Below are 16,610 nucleotides of genomic sequence, written 5' to 3' on the forward strand. Positions count from 1 at the left end.
GGAGTCAGGAAGCGAAAGTGATCATGAAAAATAAACAGCATAGCGCGACCACAGTCAAAAGTAAAAACTCGGGATTTCTCGTGCTGGCACTGAGGGTACTCGGGAAAAACTCGGGATATCTCGGGGCGTGGCACTGAGAGAGTTAATACATTTTGATACCAATACTTTTGTACATTTACTCAAGTATTTTTTTATTTCCGGACTTTTACTTGTAACGGAGTATTTCTATATTGCAGTATTGATACTTTTACTTAAGTAAAATATCAGAGTACTTTTTCCACCACTGCCAGTAACCTCCCCATCAGTAAATACGCTATGCTAAGTTTCCGATCCTTAAACCCTGAGAAGTGTTGCTGTGGCCTCTGATCCGACAGGCGCAGCCACGGAGGCGAGCCGAGGTCTGGAGAGAGAGAGACACTCCAGCACCACGGCCAGCACCACGGCCATGTGCCTATTCACATTCTCAATCAACTTCAAGTGATGACATCTGTGGTCTGATTAGAGAAGTGTTGACAACAGTGTGGCCTGATCAGCCTTGGGCTATACAACGCTGCCAGTCTCCTCTCTGGAAGCGCTCACTCTCCTTGCTGCACGACGCACAACGGAACTCTGAAAACCGTGTGTTGCTATAATATCAGTGGTGCTCAAACATTTTCATGTCAAGGACCACCTAAAATTATATGTATTTGGCCGCGGCCCCCCCCCAGAATCAAAGATTTGAGTTACAAATGTTCACTTTAAAAATAAATATATATTCATAGATTTGCACAAATCTCCAAGATAAAAAAAAAATAGTAGATATACAAGCTCATAGCACGGCACCGCTATGAGTTTGTATATCTGCTATTTTTGAATAGCCAAAGTATAAAATAATGGTTATAGCTCAAATCTAAAATGACACAGATGCGTTCCCGGATTGAATGGGTTAACATAACTCGGAGACCATTGCTCTGATCAGTGAAAAAAATAGGACATAAAATAAATGTTCGTTTTTTACACATGTATCATGTAAGCGTTTACCGTACATGCATTCAGCAGCAGCAGGGCACCGCAGCTGAAATATGACCACTGCTGCTTAATCTTTATGTAAAAAATATTACAATTATTGTTATTTATTTATTATATATTATTTTAACGACAGAAGATGGATCCATCCTATGTTTTTATGAACTAAAGTTATACACTCTATGGATGCTTCATATCCAGGCACACACAGAAAAGCACAACGGAGCGGAGAGGAGAGCAGCAACAGACGCATTGAGAGGCTCTTTTATCTTGCCGCGCTCCGATCAATGTTACATCAGCATTCTTCTTGTTCTTGCCGTTATCTCTGAGCATATAAAAAACGAATTCCAAATCGGCTCGAAGGGGGGGCTCCTGCGCGGATTTTGTTACTTTTTCCCCCAGTTTTTTGTTACTTTATTTCGGTTTTACGGTTAGGCGGAGCACGGGTGAGGCGTGAGGTTTTAAGGTGAGGCGGAGCACACAAAGTGTGTCTAATTCTAATAAAATAAAAGTCCATCTGATCTAACGGCCCGGGCCCCCGGGGTCCCGGGGGTCGCGGGCCCGTAGGCGGCCGCCTACCTAGCCTACCCGGACGCTCCGCCACTGATTGTCACACAAATAATTGCGATTAACGATTTAATTTTGTTTTTAGCATTGAGCACTGGAACATATAATTATGAATAAAAACTTCCTTTCTGTTTGCCTTTTAGGCTTTGTAATCAAAAAATGCACAGGGCAGATTACTGACATAATTAATCATTTTAAACTATAAAAAATATTGGAAATAGCTGATCTACAAGCTTACGTGACGCGTTGTAAGCTTGCAAATCTGCTATTTCTGCTATTTTTTTTTAATATATGAAAATTTTTCAACATGGAAACGATTATGACGATTATGCAAAATAATTATGATTATCTCAAATAATTGCGATTAGACGATTATGCAATAATTGTGACAGGCCTAATCATCTCAGCGTATTATAACAAGTCACGACAAGCACCAGGTAGATCAACATTGAAGCAAACCAACGCTGATCAGAACTATTATTTGCAAAAATAGTCCTGCAACTTATCACTCCATAGGCCGCATTGCTTCCATTAAAGAACAGGTCTACGAGCTATTATTGCATCGCATTGCAATGTGTTGATACCTTGTAGATGTGTTATTTTTGTCAAGCAAGCAACACCATTGTGCGATGGAGTTTGCATTAAGATGAACAACACGTTACATCAAATGTAATTTGATTGGAATGCAAGGAAACATCTGTGAAATAAACGTTTGTGAGATCTTGCATACAAAGACAGAAGCCTCTCTATTGCCCATGCACAGAGTGTTTCTCCTGGAGGTCCACAGGGCCACCGTGACCCAAAGACAGCTGTCAACATGTGAAATGTATTAAAAGGAAAACTACACACAATATAATTATTCACCACCAGTGCTACAACTCTATCCTAGGGGAAATACTGATCATATCCAGACTTACAAAAGGGCTGCATTGAGCCATGACCATGACCTACAACCATCAGGGAGTCAGCCATTTTGAATGTATTGTGGCGTTTTAGTGAATGTTATGCCATTTACATGGGTCGTACTTTAACAAACTCCTCCTAAGAGGATAATCAGATCCACCTCAAACTCGCTGAACATGTATAAAAACGTACAGCTTCAAATACTGGTGACTGGAAATTATTATCGCTATACAGTACTTTTACAAACTACTCCTATGTTTGGAATCATGTTGCTCCGTGCTAACAGCAGGGCGGCTACCTCGCCTCCCCCTGTGGACAAAGGTGCGAGGACCGGGCCATCGCTGCTTGCAGATTTAATACTTCAATTAAGATATTCAGGTGTATTTTCCAAAATGACTGGGCATAAATGTACTGCATACTGTACATGTACTTAAGCCTCAGTCTTCTGCCGCTGGCAGATAGAAACATCCCGGCAACCCTGTCGGCAGTGGTGAAAAAAGTACTCAGTTGCTTTACTTAAGTAAAATTATCAATACTGCAATGTAGAAATACTTTGTTAGAAGTAAAAGTGCGGAATTCAAAATGTACTTGAGTAAAAGTACAAAAGTGTTGGCATGAAAATGTACTTAAAGTACCAAAAGTAAAAGTACTCATTATGCAGAATGCCCCATTTCAAGTTTTCAAATGCATACAAATCTTTTGAAAACAGCAGATCTACAAGCTCACAATGTGTTGCATGGAACAATAACATTTCTACCGCGATCCGCAATTTTAGAGCGATCGCCTGTGGAAAATGGCTGGTTTTCACCACAAAAAAAAGTATATGGAGATAGAAGTGTTTTTCTCAAGATCCTATCATTGGGGCGGATGGACATCCGTTTTTTGGGGATGACGTCACATCCGTCCATATCTTTTTACAGTGTCCTAGGATCATTCCTAATTTGCGTTAGAGCGCACTCTTATGATTATTATTTTTTTTTTTTACATAGATCTATGTTTTTGGCACCCTTGACACTTAACATGTTAAGTAAATGTACTTAGTTACTTTCCACCACTGCCTGTCTGCACCAGAAAGAAAATTCCATCCTAGAAGAAACACTGCAATCTATCAGATATATATTAATATGTGACAAAGCCCAAGGACAAGGCAGAGATGACCATATGCTAAGCTGTACATCACGGATGAACAGAGTGGCATCCATGCTGAATGTAAGCTATACAGAAAGACAGTGCCTGTTGTTGTACTCTCAGCACGGAGAAAATGCCTTATTCTAAGTGCAGAGACGTCCTCCAAAGCCCAGTTTATCATCAGCACATCACAGAGATTGTCTCGTACTTATTACCAGGTTTTATGTCCGACTTAGCCTCAGCATAGAAAGCATGCCTTGCCTTATACCCTCAGGTCAGGTCTTAGCATTCCAGACAGCTTTTCCCTCCGTAACAAAAGAAAGTCTGCATTTACTCTGGTTAGAAACAACTTGCCTCTCATCAGAAACCTTTTCTAATCTGCATCAACAAGCTGGCTGAAGCTCTCACCAGAAATCATGCCTTGCTTTCCAAGTAAGTCGTAACTCTTAGAATGGGCCTGTGGCAGTGGTGGAAAAAGTACTCGAATGTTTTACTTAAGGTAAAGTATCAATACCGCAATGCAGAAATACTCTGTTACAAGTAAAAGTCCGGTATTGACAATGTACTTGAGTAAAAGTAACAAAGTATTGGCATCAAAATATACTTAAAGTACCAAAAGTAAAAGTACAAAAATGTTTGAATATAGCAGATCTACAAGCTTTGCTTTTAGCACAACGCATTGTGATGCGACGCGTTGTGAGCTTGTAGATCGAGATTTTCAAATAGCCTATGTATAAAATGGGGCTGAAGTGGTTAATGTATGTTTTACAATATAATCATTTATATCTACATAGTAACTAAAGTGTTCAAATAATTGTAGTGGAGTAAAAGTACAACATTTGTCTCTGAGATGTAGTGGAGTAGAAGTAAAAGTACTGAAATTTGAAAATACTCCAGTAAAGTAAAGATTCCTCAAATTTGTACTTAAGTACATTACTTTCCACCACTGTGGTGATGTGGTGCATCTTACCCTCAGCGTTGAAAACATGGTGAAGGTCCCCCCAGAGGTCGAACCATCCAGACCAGTACTCCATCACCATCTTGGGCTTCTGAGGCTAGGGGAGGGGAGGGGAAACTATTGATTTGGTGCTCTCTGTGGTAAACAATCACTTCAATTTAGCCACAGAGATGCCTAAATGTCTGACATTGGAGTTGCTTTAACCCGTTTAAACGGGGAACGCTTCTGTGTAACCACTTAAACCATTATGTTATACTACTTTGGCTATTCAAAAATAGCAATTATATACAAGCACATAGCGCGGCACAGAGTGCTGCGCTAGAACTGCGCTAGAACCCCCAGAAACAAAGAGTTTAGTTAAAAAAGTTTGCTTTAAAAAAAATGTATTCAAAGATTTGTACAAATGTTCACGATTTTTCAAAAAAATAGCAGTTCAACAAGCTCATAGCACGGCACTCGGTGCCGCGCTATGAGCTTGTAGATCTGCTATTTTTGAATAGCCAAAGAAATCTAAAAATGACACCGATTCTTTCCCGGTCTAAATGGGTTAAAAAAGTTAATTGTTTTCTGTGAGATTAACAGAACTCTATCACAGAGAAATCTATAAATGAATGCAGTAGAGAGTTGAGAATGTTTAAGATGGTTTAAGATCAATATTCCACACTAGCTCTTTGATGTATCTGTTGTTGTTTTATGGTGCTGAGTTTCTCTGTTATTAGTAAAGTTGTTCTAATCCAAATTTAAGAAGGTCAATATAGATCTAGAAATAGATAGGTCTGTCTACAAGCATTTTGTTAACAACGAGCTTCAGTTTGTCACAGAGCAGTCAGTGTTATGGATGGCGATGAATGAGATGCCCACAGCTCACGCATACGGCTGTCACGATTACAAATTTAATTTGACGATTAATTATTTGTCACTCAAATAAATCACGATTAACGATTTAATTGTGTGTTTGGCCATTGAACATTGGAACATATGAATACAATTTGTATTTCTGTTTACCTTTCAGGCTTTGTAATAAAAAGATGCACAGGGCAGATATGAGGGCTTAAATATTCAAATAAATTACTGACATAGTTAACAATTTTAATAATGTAAAAAATAGCAGTGGACAATGGAAACGATTATGCTAAAATAATTTAGATTATCTCGAATAATTGCGATTAGACGATGATGTAATAATTGTGACAGACCAAGTCAGGCAGTGGTATGGAAAAGGAGCGCACGTTCACTCACTTGTATTGCATCCAGATACTTGATGCCTTCTGGGTTCAATTTCTGAAAGTTGATTGTTTCCAGCACTTGAGACAGAGCAGAGCAAACAAAATGTTATGAATTGCATTACTTACAAACAAACAAACAACGACACAGTGACTACGCTGTCTTAATATAAGCATCACCTGGAGAAACACTTGAATTTCTTATGGTTCTTTTCTTTTAATTAAAGTATTATAGTAGTTCCCTAGAGCAACTGCTATTTCCACATGAAATGTACTGCGCTGTACTAGCTTCTTCCATTGGTTTTGAATTTGACAGAACAAAAAAAAACATGGTAATTGAGTTTGTCATTGAAACAGTTTCCTGTGGTTTCCAAGTGGTTAAACTGATCGTCCCAAAAGGTCTTGGTTCGGTCCCCCACTGCAGGCCAGTGTCCAATCAAAGTGTCTTAAAAAGGTCTCATGGCATTCATTTTCAGTTTTTTGGGGGGGTTTTGTGACCTCAATTACACACACAAAAATGAACTTTGTGAATTTTCTGTGGTTTGGGGTTTTTTGAATAATTAGGCTAAAACAGTGCTGGGATTGGCCCCTTGATCAAATCGAAGCTACTGTATCATAAAGGTTATGTCAAATTTCAATTAGGAATCCCTCAAATATCTTTCATCTTACTGCTCCCTGTATCCATTCCCCGAAAAGGACCTCCATGGAAACAAGCCTTTAGGCTTTTGTGGGCTTTCATCCTTTTGATGTTCAAGTGGTCAACCAATGAATTGATACTGCAGCACCAAAACAGCTATTCAGCCATTGTAAAAGCCAAACAGACCCAATCAAGAACCCTTTTTGTTAGGTGTCTGTCTGTCTGTCTGTCTGTCTGTCTGTCTGTCTGTCTATATACCTCCTTTGACTCCGCCGAGTTTGAGTCCTTCCTGGTTGTCTGAGGTCAGCAGCAGCTCTGTGACGCCTCTCGACAACAAGGCCTGTGGAGAATGTATACATTATAAAACAGAACACTGCATACCACTTTCAAATGCAATTGCTGTCTAGACTGTTTATTGAAAGACAGGGTGAGAGAGAATTGCAGGAAGCAAGCAACACAGCACACAGACATGAATACATGAGTGTGTGCTTTTGTGTTTAACCCCTTAAGACCGGGAACGCATCTGTGTCATTTTATATTTTTAGCTATAGCCTATAACCATTATTTCATACTTTGAATACATCTTTGAATATATATATTTATTTATTGGAAAAAAATCTTTCCAAGAGCAAAGATTTGAGTTAAAAATGTTCCCTTGAAAGAAACATATATTCAAAGATCTGCAAAAAGGTTCATGATTTTTCAAAAATAGCAGATCTACAAGCTCATAGAGCGGCTTGTAGATCTGCTATTTTTGAATAGACAAAGTATAAAATAATGGTTAAAGTGGTTACACAGATGCGTTCCCAGTCTTAATGGTTTAAGCTGACACTGAAGGCCAAGGCGTTTATTTCCCAGCACCAGCAGGGAAAAATAAAACCTTGTACATATGCTTCTGCCATACAACATAATAATAGTACATCATTGTGTTAATGTACCTACAGAGCCAAACACATAAACATGCTGCATTAAAATAATAGCAATGCAAAGACCTAGCTTTATGTCTGTTGGGAATGTCAGACAATTACTGCAAAAATAAATATGTAAAATGATGCTTACCTCCTTGACGAAAGGCATATATTCTGTATCTTTGGCATAAGAGCCATATTCATTCTCCACTTGAACGCCTATAATGGGGCCACCCTTGGAGTACTGCATTTCAATTAGCCAAAAAAGAATGAATAGAGAACATGTCTTAGGGCTTGACATCAGTGCTTTTGACATTATTACAATTTAACACTAAAGACCTCATGAAATGGAAATCAGAGCTCATTTAATAAAGGCATGGCTCTGGGAAGTAAAAGGAGATACTGCAAAGGTTATATGAGCAGCATAGTGAGCATACTGTATTGCACTGTATGTGATCCCGTGGGTGAAAATGCAAACCAAATGTTCACTTCTACAGCTTATTATTGCACAGTGTTTGAGGTGATGATAATACGATTCAAACAGATGCAGAGATGAAATATGATTACAATGAAATGGTCATCATACTACCTGTTCTTTACTGGTTTCATTATGTCTGGCATGATAGTTACAGTATGATGTAGGTCAGTGGTTCTCAACCTGGGGGTCGCGAGCCCCAGGGGGGTCCCCAAATAATTTGGGGGGGTCGGCAGATTTTTTGGTGAATATAAAAAAAATATATATATATAATATATATATATACGGTATATATTATTATTTTATTTTTTTAACAAAATATATTTTTATGCTATTATTAATTCATGTTTTATCAGTTAATTTACTAAATTCAAGATAAAAATATTTCATTATTAACATTAGGAACCCTACCCCTAACCCTAACCCTAATAATTATCAAATAACCTATTATAATTAAATAACCTAACCCTAACCCTAACCCTAAAACCGAAATAAAGTAACCAAAAACCGGGAAAAAACTTACCCAATCCGCCCAGAACCGCAAAAAAAAAATCCCCTAACCTGTACGATCATCACGATACAAATGAAAGGTTAAGTATCCCGTGTAATGGGATCTTTAACAATGGTTCAATATGCTAATGCAGTGGTTCTCAAACTTTTTCATATCAAGGATCCCCAAAATGATTTTTTTGTTGCGGACCCCCCGTCTCCAAAAAATGTTTTGCGCCAGGATTTTTCAAAAATAGCAGATCTACAAGCTCATAGCTATGAGCTTGTAGATCTGCTATTTTTGAATAGCCAAAGTACAAAATATAGTTAAAGTGGTTAAAATGATTGTGACGCCATATTAGCTAGCTTTGCTGGGGACCTCCTGGTAACCCCCCCAAGGACCCCTGGGGGTCTCCGGACCCTACTTTGAGAACCAATGTGTTATGAATAAATTCAATCTAACCCGTTCAGTACCATTCAATCAACGCCAGTAAATGAAAGAACATACTTCTTTGAACCAGTTTACATTTCTGTTTTACACCACAGAGTACAGAACATACCTGATATGGAACAACTCTTTTGATGAGCTGATCAAAGAAGGAGTCGACTGCCTCGGTAAAACCAGGGTATGTTGTTCTCAACCGCATGTTCTCGTCCCGCAGCAGCCAGCTGAGAAGAACATCACAGACAACATGATCATAATGATCATAACACACCGTTGATGAACACATACAGGAGCTCTTCAATGCTGCACAGTGAACCCGTAAGCTCATTAGCTTGGTTGCTATCAGAGATCATCACATTGATAAAGCATAACTATCATCAGGAGACGCGAGGCCCTCCAGTCGCTCTTTCTGCACCAAGAAAAACAACTTTTTGATCATTATTATCAGACATGATCAATGTCAACCACACTTTCCCTGAAGGAAGAACTTTTCCAAAAATATCAATTCAATTCAAGAAAATCTGTCTCTCTACCTTCCGTCTATTCCTCTACCAATCTGATTCAATTCAATTTGCTGCAGAGGGGCAAAAAAGGAGGGGCTAAGTACAGAGCGCTTTGGGACCCCGGTCAATGAAGCATAGTACAGGGTTTTAGTGGTTAACTCTGATGGGTGAATTCACAAAAAGATTGAGCGGCTTTTGCCGCCCCTAAACCTGTGCAAATAAGAAAAAAAATGAACTATTGTTGCTATATAGCTTTTAGGTAAACTAATTATGCATACATTTGGAACCTTTCTACACAAATGAGTCTGATTGCAAAAATTCACAATTTATAAGGGGTATCACGCTCACTTTCCAGTGATCATGGCAGCAGTGATTGCAGTGATTTGGAGGCATTGTCATGCCCGCCTCCCTGCACGCCATGCATTCTATGGAGCAAGTTTGCACATGATGCTGTTAATATGATTATAGTTATAAGACTGATGGTCTATAAATACACTGAAAATTAGTTTTTGTTCATTTGTGGTTTGGCACTCTGTACCACTACCGATTTTGCCCAAACAATAGGACAATTACAAGTACAGCAATTATAGCATAATAATTTCCCGTTTCCAAACAAATGCACATTTTAAAATCATACCAAATTACAAATTCAGATGATAAAATAAACGTTTATACTGGTGCTTTTACCTTGGCAGTCCCCCCAAATCCCATTCAGCACAGATGTAGGGTCCTGGACGCAGAAGAACCCAAAGACCCAGCTTCGCTGCTACGCTGAGGTAGGCTCTATAAGAGATGGCAGACATGTTGCAGTCAAGTCACACTCTACAATGTGTTTTAAATGTCTATAGTATAGGAAAGAAATCTGTTATTTTTTCTTTCAGGTACTGGGGGAAATTTACAATACACACATACACTGAATGTGTGAATTGACATCCATTCCTCGTTAAACAGGGCACAATAGTTTAATATCTAGCAGTTCTGTTAGTTTTGTTTAATCAATATAGATAGATTTACTGTAAGAAACACTGACAGTCTAAAGTGTAGAGTGGTTTCAAAGGGAATAATAGCAGACCATTTAATAAAACAAATAAGTAGTAAAAGTATCAATACTGCAATGTAGAACTCTGTTACAAGTAAAAGGAAGTCTGGAATTAGAAATTCACTTGAGTAAAAGTACAAAAGTATTGATATCAAAATGTACTTAATGTACTGTACTCACAGTAAAAGTACTATAATGTTTAAAAATAGCAGATCTACAAGCTCACAACGTGTCACGATGCGACGCGTTGTGAGCTTGTAGATCGGCTATTTTCAAATAGCCTAGGTATAAACTAGGGCTAAAGTGGTTAATGTATGTTTTATAAAGTAATAATTTATATCCGCAAAGTAACTAGCAACTAAAATGTTCAAATAATTGTAGTGGAGTAAATGTACAATATTTGCCTCTGAGATGTAGTGGAGTACAAGTAAAAGTATAGACAATTGGAAATACTCCAGTAAAGTAAAAGTACCTCAAAATTGTACTTAAGTACAGTACTTGAGTAAATGTACTTAGTTACTTTACACCACTGTCTACAAGCGTGCCATCATTTCTTACTCTAAATCCAGTTGTCCCTGGAAGTTAAACACCCCTCTCTCAGGCTCATGCAGGTTCCATGGCACATATCTGGAAGAAGAAAAAAAGACATTTAATGATGGATGGCCTAGCGGCCCTTAGAAGAAACATTTGTACATACTTCTTAAGCATGTGATTTGTTCTTCCCGCATTTTAAACCTAATAATTATATTATAAACGTATAAAGTAGACGTATATTTTGGGGTGAAATTGACCTTGTGGTCAGTGGGTATCCTCCCTGGGAGAAGATGTTGCTAAAAGTCAAATGCATAACTCTGCTGCACTTTGAGAGCAAAATGAAGATAGACCTACAGTTCTGTACTTATAACTGGATGGGGAATCTCAGGACATTGTTTAATTAACATCTCAAACGCTGCTGTTTTGAATCTGGCATAAAACGGTAAAGCATTTCATACAGAAGGCTAGAGAGGCTGCTTTGCTGCATTAAAACATTAAATTACTTTGGTTTGTTATGAGACAATGGCTGGACAAATTAAGACTATGGCAGACCACCACAGTCTGGTTCGTTAAATGGAAAAAGCTGCAGTCACCAGCCTTAACCCATTAAGACCGGGAACGCATCTGTGTCACTTTAAGATTTCTTTGGCTATTCAACAAATAGCAGATCTACAAGCTCATACGAGCTTGTAGATCTGCTATTGTTTGGAGAAAAAAATAATCGTGAAAATGTGTGCAAATCTTTGAAAATATATATACATTTTTAACTCAAATCTTTGCTTCTGGGGGTCCCTGGAACAAAAGATTTTGAAATGGGGGGGGATATGACAAATACATATCATTTTGGTGGTCCTTGACATGAAAGAAGTTTGAGAACCACTGATATATAGCAACATACGTTTTTGTTTTTTTTAAACTGTTAGGATTTAGAACATTTTTTGAATCCCCAGAAGCAAAAGATTTGAGTTAAAAATGTTCGCTTCAAAAATATGTAGGCTATATATATATTAGAAGATGTGCACATTTTCACGATTTTCCAAAAACATAAATAGCAGATCTACAAGCTTGTAGCGCGGCACTCAGTGCCACACTACGAGCTTGTATATCTGCTATTTTTGAATAGCCAAAGTATAACATAATGGTTAAAGTGGTTCAAATGTAAAATGACAGATGCTTTCCCGAGCCTTACTGGACTAAGGTACAGCAGCGTCCCTTACGTTGTGAGAGTATTGAGGCCACAGGCCTTCATCTTCAGCAGCCGGTCCTCCCAGTAGGCTCTGGGGACACGGAAGTAGTGGATGGAGCCTCCCAGGATGCGGAAAGGTTCTCCTTCCAGGGTGAACTGGGAGGAGTTGGCCCTCAGACCCTCCAGGTGGCTCATTCTCCTCACTTCAGGACGGTGTCTGGAGGGGGGCATTTTTATTATTTGAGGATTGGCATTAGGGCATTAACGAATAGTGATTTATGGTATTCGAATTATTCGACCCAAAAGTATTCGAATAGTCGATTATTCGGTTTGATTATAAAAAATAAAAAAATTAAAGTTTTTTTTCAATTACATTGATGACTCGACTCAAGGAATGCGAGTTGACGTCACACCAGAGCTCACAGCTGCGTGTCTGCTCTAGAAAAGCCACTAAAAAAAAGAAAATCTAAAAAAAGAAAATCTAAAAAAAATAGAATAGTCGAATAGTGGTTTGATAGTCGAATAGTCGGTTTGATATTCGAATATTCGAATATTCGACTATTCTGTGAATGCCCTAATTGGCATTAAAGAAAAGAAAACATTATACATTCCAGTGCTTTTCATTCAGTCCACATTTCTCTGTCCTTTCGTAGTCATCATAATCCCAGTCTCTGTGTAGAAGTCCTTATTGTTAAACAATAACACATACTGTGCATTACCAGACTGTTTAATATAGTTATGTAGACCTTTCGTATATCCAGATCATTCTCACAACAACAAACATCAATTGAGACCTTCAAACTGATGTGATTTGCCATGGCTCATGGGGTACATTAAAAAAAAACTGTAACTGTCTAATGTTAGAGAAATAAGTTAATGTCCAGTTCATGTACAGACTGATGCTATGTTAACTCATTTTGCTGGGGCCCCTGAAACCCCTTCAAGGACCCCTGGGGTTTCCCGGGCCGCACTTTGAGAACAGCTACCCTAAAACACCCTGGCCAACCCCCAAGAGTGGCTCCCACCCAAGCTGTAGAATAGTCCCACAAAAGTCCCACTTGCAGTCAGAAGTCAGAACCCTAGTGGTCAAAGAACTTTCTATCACAATGAAATGCACCTTTTCTGAATACCTCACCTCTAGCACTCCTCATTCCTTATGGCCTATAACAGATGCTAGTTAAATGGTCTTCGTGTCAGTGGTGGAAAAAGTACTCAAATGTTTTACTTAAGTAAAAGTATCAATACTGCAATGTAGAAGTAGACTCTGTTACAAGTAAAAGTCCGGAATTAAAAATAAAAGTACAAAAGTATTGGTATCAAAATATACTTAAATCACCAAAAGTAAATGTACTAAACCAGAGGTCTTCAACAGGGGGTCCGTGACCCCTAGGGGGTCCGCGGAGGTACTGCAGGGGGTCCGCGAAATTGTTGTTTGATTAAACAATATTTTTGTTTGATTTTGTTTTTCCTTTTTTTTTACCTTTTTTTACCCAAAATGTCTAATTGTCTTTAAACATAACATGAATCCATAGCAAACAGATAAATGGAGGCACAATGCACAATAACATGGTATGTTTATACATATTTTGTAGAGAATTTTTATTTTGCACACCTACTGGGGCAGGTGCGTAGGAGCAGGCAATATAAAACACAATTGTATACATAAATATACAATGTATGTGGTAGCCTCGTAGGGTAGGGGGTCCCTGCTCCATCTCCCCATCAGTTTGGGGGTCCCTGGCCTGAAAAGGTTGAAGACCCCTGTACTAAACTGTTTGAAAATAGCAGATCTACAAGCTCACAACGCGTCGTGAGCTTGTAGATCTGCTATTTTCAAATAGCCTAGGTATAAACTAGGCCTAGGGCTAGAGTGGTTAATGTATGTTTTATAATGTAATAATGTATATCTGCAAACTAGTAACTAAAGTTTTCAAATAATTGTAGTGGAGTAAAAGTACAATATTTGCCTCTGATATGTAGTGGAGTAAAAGTAAAAGTATAGACTATTGGATATACTCCAGTAAAGTAAAATTTGCATTTAAGTACAGTATTTGAGTACATGTATTTAGTTACTTTACACCACTGCTTCATATACACACACATTGATTTGAATACCACTGAAAGTATTATTACTTGAATCAAGGCTTACATTTTGAATTGGCATAACGTGATATGAATGAAGGATGGACTGTCTGAGAGTACAATCACTCTATTATGTTACAATGACACGTGTCTGGTCGTGTCCAATGTCCATGTCAATGGGGTCAAGCGGAGGCTCAGTGTCCTCAGTGCCAGTGGTGTAAAGTAACTAAGTATATGTACTCAAGTATTGTACTTAAGTACAATTATGAGGTATTTTGACTTAACTGGAGTATTTTCAATGTCTCAATATTTTTACTCCACTACATCTCAGAGGCAAATATTGCACTTTTTACTCCACTACAATTATTTGACAACTTTAGTTACTAGTTACTTTGTAGATTTGGATTATTATTACACAATATTAAACACTTCAGCCCCATAAACATTTCGGCCTTTTGGAAAAAGCTTGAAGATCTGCCATTTCAAACGATGTTGTACAATTTATACTTTATTTTGTACTTTTACTCAGGTAAATTTTGAATTTGGGACTTTTACTTGTAACATTGCAGCCAGCCAGTATTGATACTTTTACTTAAGTACAAAAGTGAGTAATTTTTTCCACCCACTGAGTGTCCTGCTGATCTGTCAGCAGCATGGGTCCTTTCTCACAACTTGAGGCATGTCTGTAGCCTTAGATAAAGACTCTCGTAGATGTATTTTATCGATTTTGACGAGAGTCTTAGCAACCACCCCCACAGATTGCCCTCGAGTGTCAGCAGCAAAGCCTGTACGGCCCGGCCCCCGGTGCTTACCCGCTTGCCCCAAATGTTAACTCAGTGTCTGGCGTGTTTGTGCAATGTATTAGTCCATATTATTCAATAAAGAAGTGTTTTAATCCGGGCTGTGGCCGATCGCCAGTTTTCCCCCCTCGTTTACTTCCTCTTTACATTAAGTGTAATTCCGGCTTTCACCGGATGCGCACCGTCACTACCACCCATTGGGAACTTCAGACAGAATCGGCCACAAACGGGATTAAAACCCTTCTTTATTGAAGAATATGCACTAATACATTACACAAATACTCCGGACACCTAGTTAACATTTGGAGCAAGCGAGTAGGCACATTATAGTTTGCATTTGTACATGTTTGGAGAAGTACGGGCTTTGGAACTGACATTCCAGGGCAAACTGGGGGGTGGTAGCTAATACTTGAGGCATGTCTGTAAGCCACAGCCCAGTGAATGAGGGCTTTGACACGCGTTGTTTACATCTGTCAGGAGCAAAACTTTGTATTCTCTTATTAAGTTAACCTTGCGATGCTGCACGTGTTTGTCTTACCTTGTCAACAGATACCCGATGATCCCAGCGATGGTAAAACATAGTATGGCATATCTTTGCTTTAAAGACAAGCGAACAACCATCGATATTCGATAAGCTTCCCGAGTTGAAGTTGTTGTTACGATCCCTGTCCGGATACCAATACGCTCGCCCCAAAACACAGTGGCCCCCCCGGGGGCAAATCCGACGACCTACGAACGGTCGCCACCTCCCACCTTGTATTCCTAAACGTAACCTCAGTAAACTATGCCTAAACCCAACCTTATTCCTAAACTTAATCTCAGTAAAACTATGCATAAACCTAACCTTATCCTCAGTAAAACAAATACAAGAATACAAGAACCGCTGGGGGCGAGCGGTCCCCGCAGAAGAATGGGCGCGAGCGTGTTTTGGGGCGAGTCTTCCGGTTACCCTTCGAAGTTGTTGTGACAGTAGCCCTGGTTCAGAGGCAGAGCGTTAGTGAGTTCCCTCTAACTCACTAACGCTCTGAACCAGGGCTATTGTGACAGCAGCAGCTAATGCAGTTAATATAACAGTAAATAATACTAAAATAACGTTAATATTCTAAGGATATTATAAGTTGGTCTTATTATTATGCATTAGTCCTAGTCGTCAGGCTGACCACAGCCATGACTAAAATGTAGAATGAATACTTATTATACTTTCTTTACTGAAAGCAGACATAAGCGCGGTTGGAAGTGTGCTGCAGCTGAAGGGTGTAATTATAACAATATCCAACAGGTGGCAGCAATTAACTGCAGGCTGGTTTCAGACCACTGGTTAAGAAGACTATTTACAGTCTTCTCTCTCTCTCTCTCTCTCTCTCTCTCTCTCTCTCTCTCTCTCTCTCTCTCTCTCTCTCTCTCTCTCTCTCTCTCTCTCTCTCTCTCTCTCTCTCTCTCTCTCTCTCTCTCTCTCTCTCTCTCTCTCTCTCTCTCTCTCTCTCTCTCTCTCTCTCTCTCTCTCTCTCTCTCTCTCTCTCTCTCTCGCTTTATTGGCATGAGAAAACATAATTGGAAAAATATTGAATATAAATAGGAATTAAATAAAAGTGTAAACAGAGCTGTGTTTGCATTGGAACTTTGAGGGAAGACTATCTTAAACTATAAAAAGTGTGCATTTTCTGTCAGAAATAGTTATACATCCATATAGGAGAGGTTAGCTTGATTGTCTGCAGCATTTCAACGTTT

General features: G+C 38.9%; 1 protein-coding gene across 2 annotated transcripts in view; it reads right to left on the reverse strand.

Moving 5' to 3' along the window:
- The window catches only part of LOC308085069 (beta-galactosidase-1-like protein 2), a 75,197-nt gene extending 59,655 nt beyond the window's left edge, over positions 1-15,542 (reverse strand). For both annotated transcript variants that reach the window (XM_080428115.1, XM_080428114.1), the window contains exons 1-9: positions 15,421-15,542; positions 12,032-12,217; positions 10,839-10,907; positions 9,929-10,024; positions 8,854-8,962; positions 7,481-7,573; positions 6,680-6,761; positions 5,801-5,865; positions 4,574-4,658 (exon numbers count right to left, since the gene is read on the reverse strand). In XM_080428115.1, coding sequence (XP_080284241.1) covers positions 4,574-4,658; positions 5,801-5,865; positions 6,680-6,761; positions 7,481-7,573; positions 8,854-8,962; positions 9,929-10,024; positions 10,839-10,907; positions 12,032-12,217; positions 15,421-15,503 — 868 coding nt within the window. In that variant the 5' untranslated portion in view covers positions 15,504-15,542. The remainder of the gene's footprint in view (positions 1-4,573; positions 4,659-5,800; positions 5,866-6,679; positions 6,762-7,480; positions 7,574-8,853; positions 8,963-9,928; positions 10,025-10,838; positions 10,908-12,031; positions 12,218-15,420) is intronic.
- Positions 15,543-16,610: the final 1,068 nt, after the last annotated feature.

The sequence above is a fragment of the Gymnoscopelus braueri genome (genome assembly GCF_963280865.1).
Source record: "Gymnoscopelus braueri genome assembly, chromosome: 5".
Classification (NCBI taxonomy): Eukaryota; Metazoa; Chordata; class Actinopteri; order Myctophiformes; family Myctophidae; genus Gymnoscopelus; species Gymnoscopelus braueri.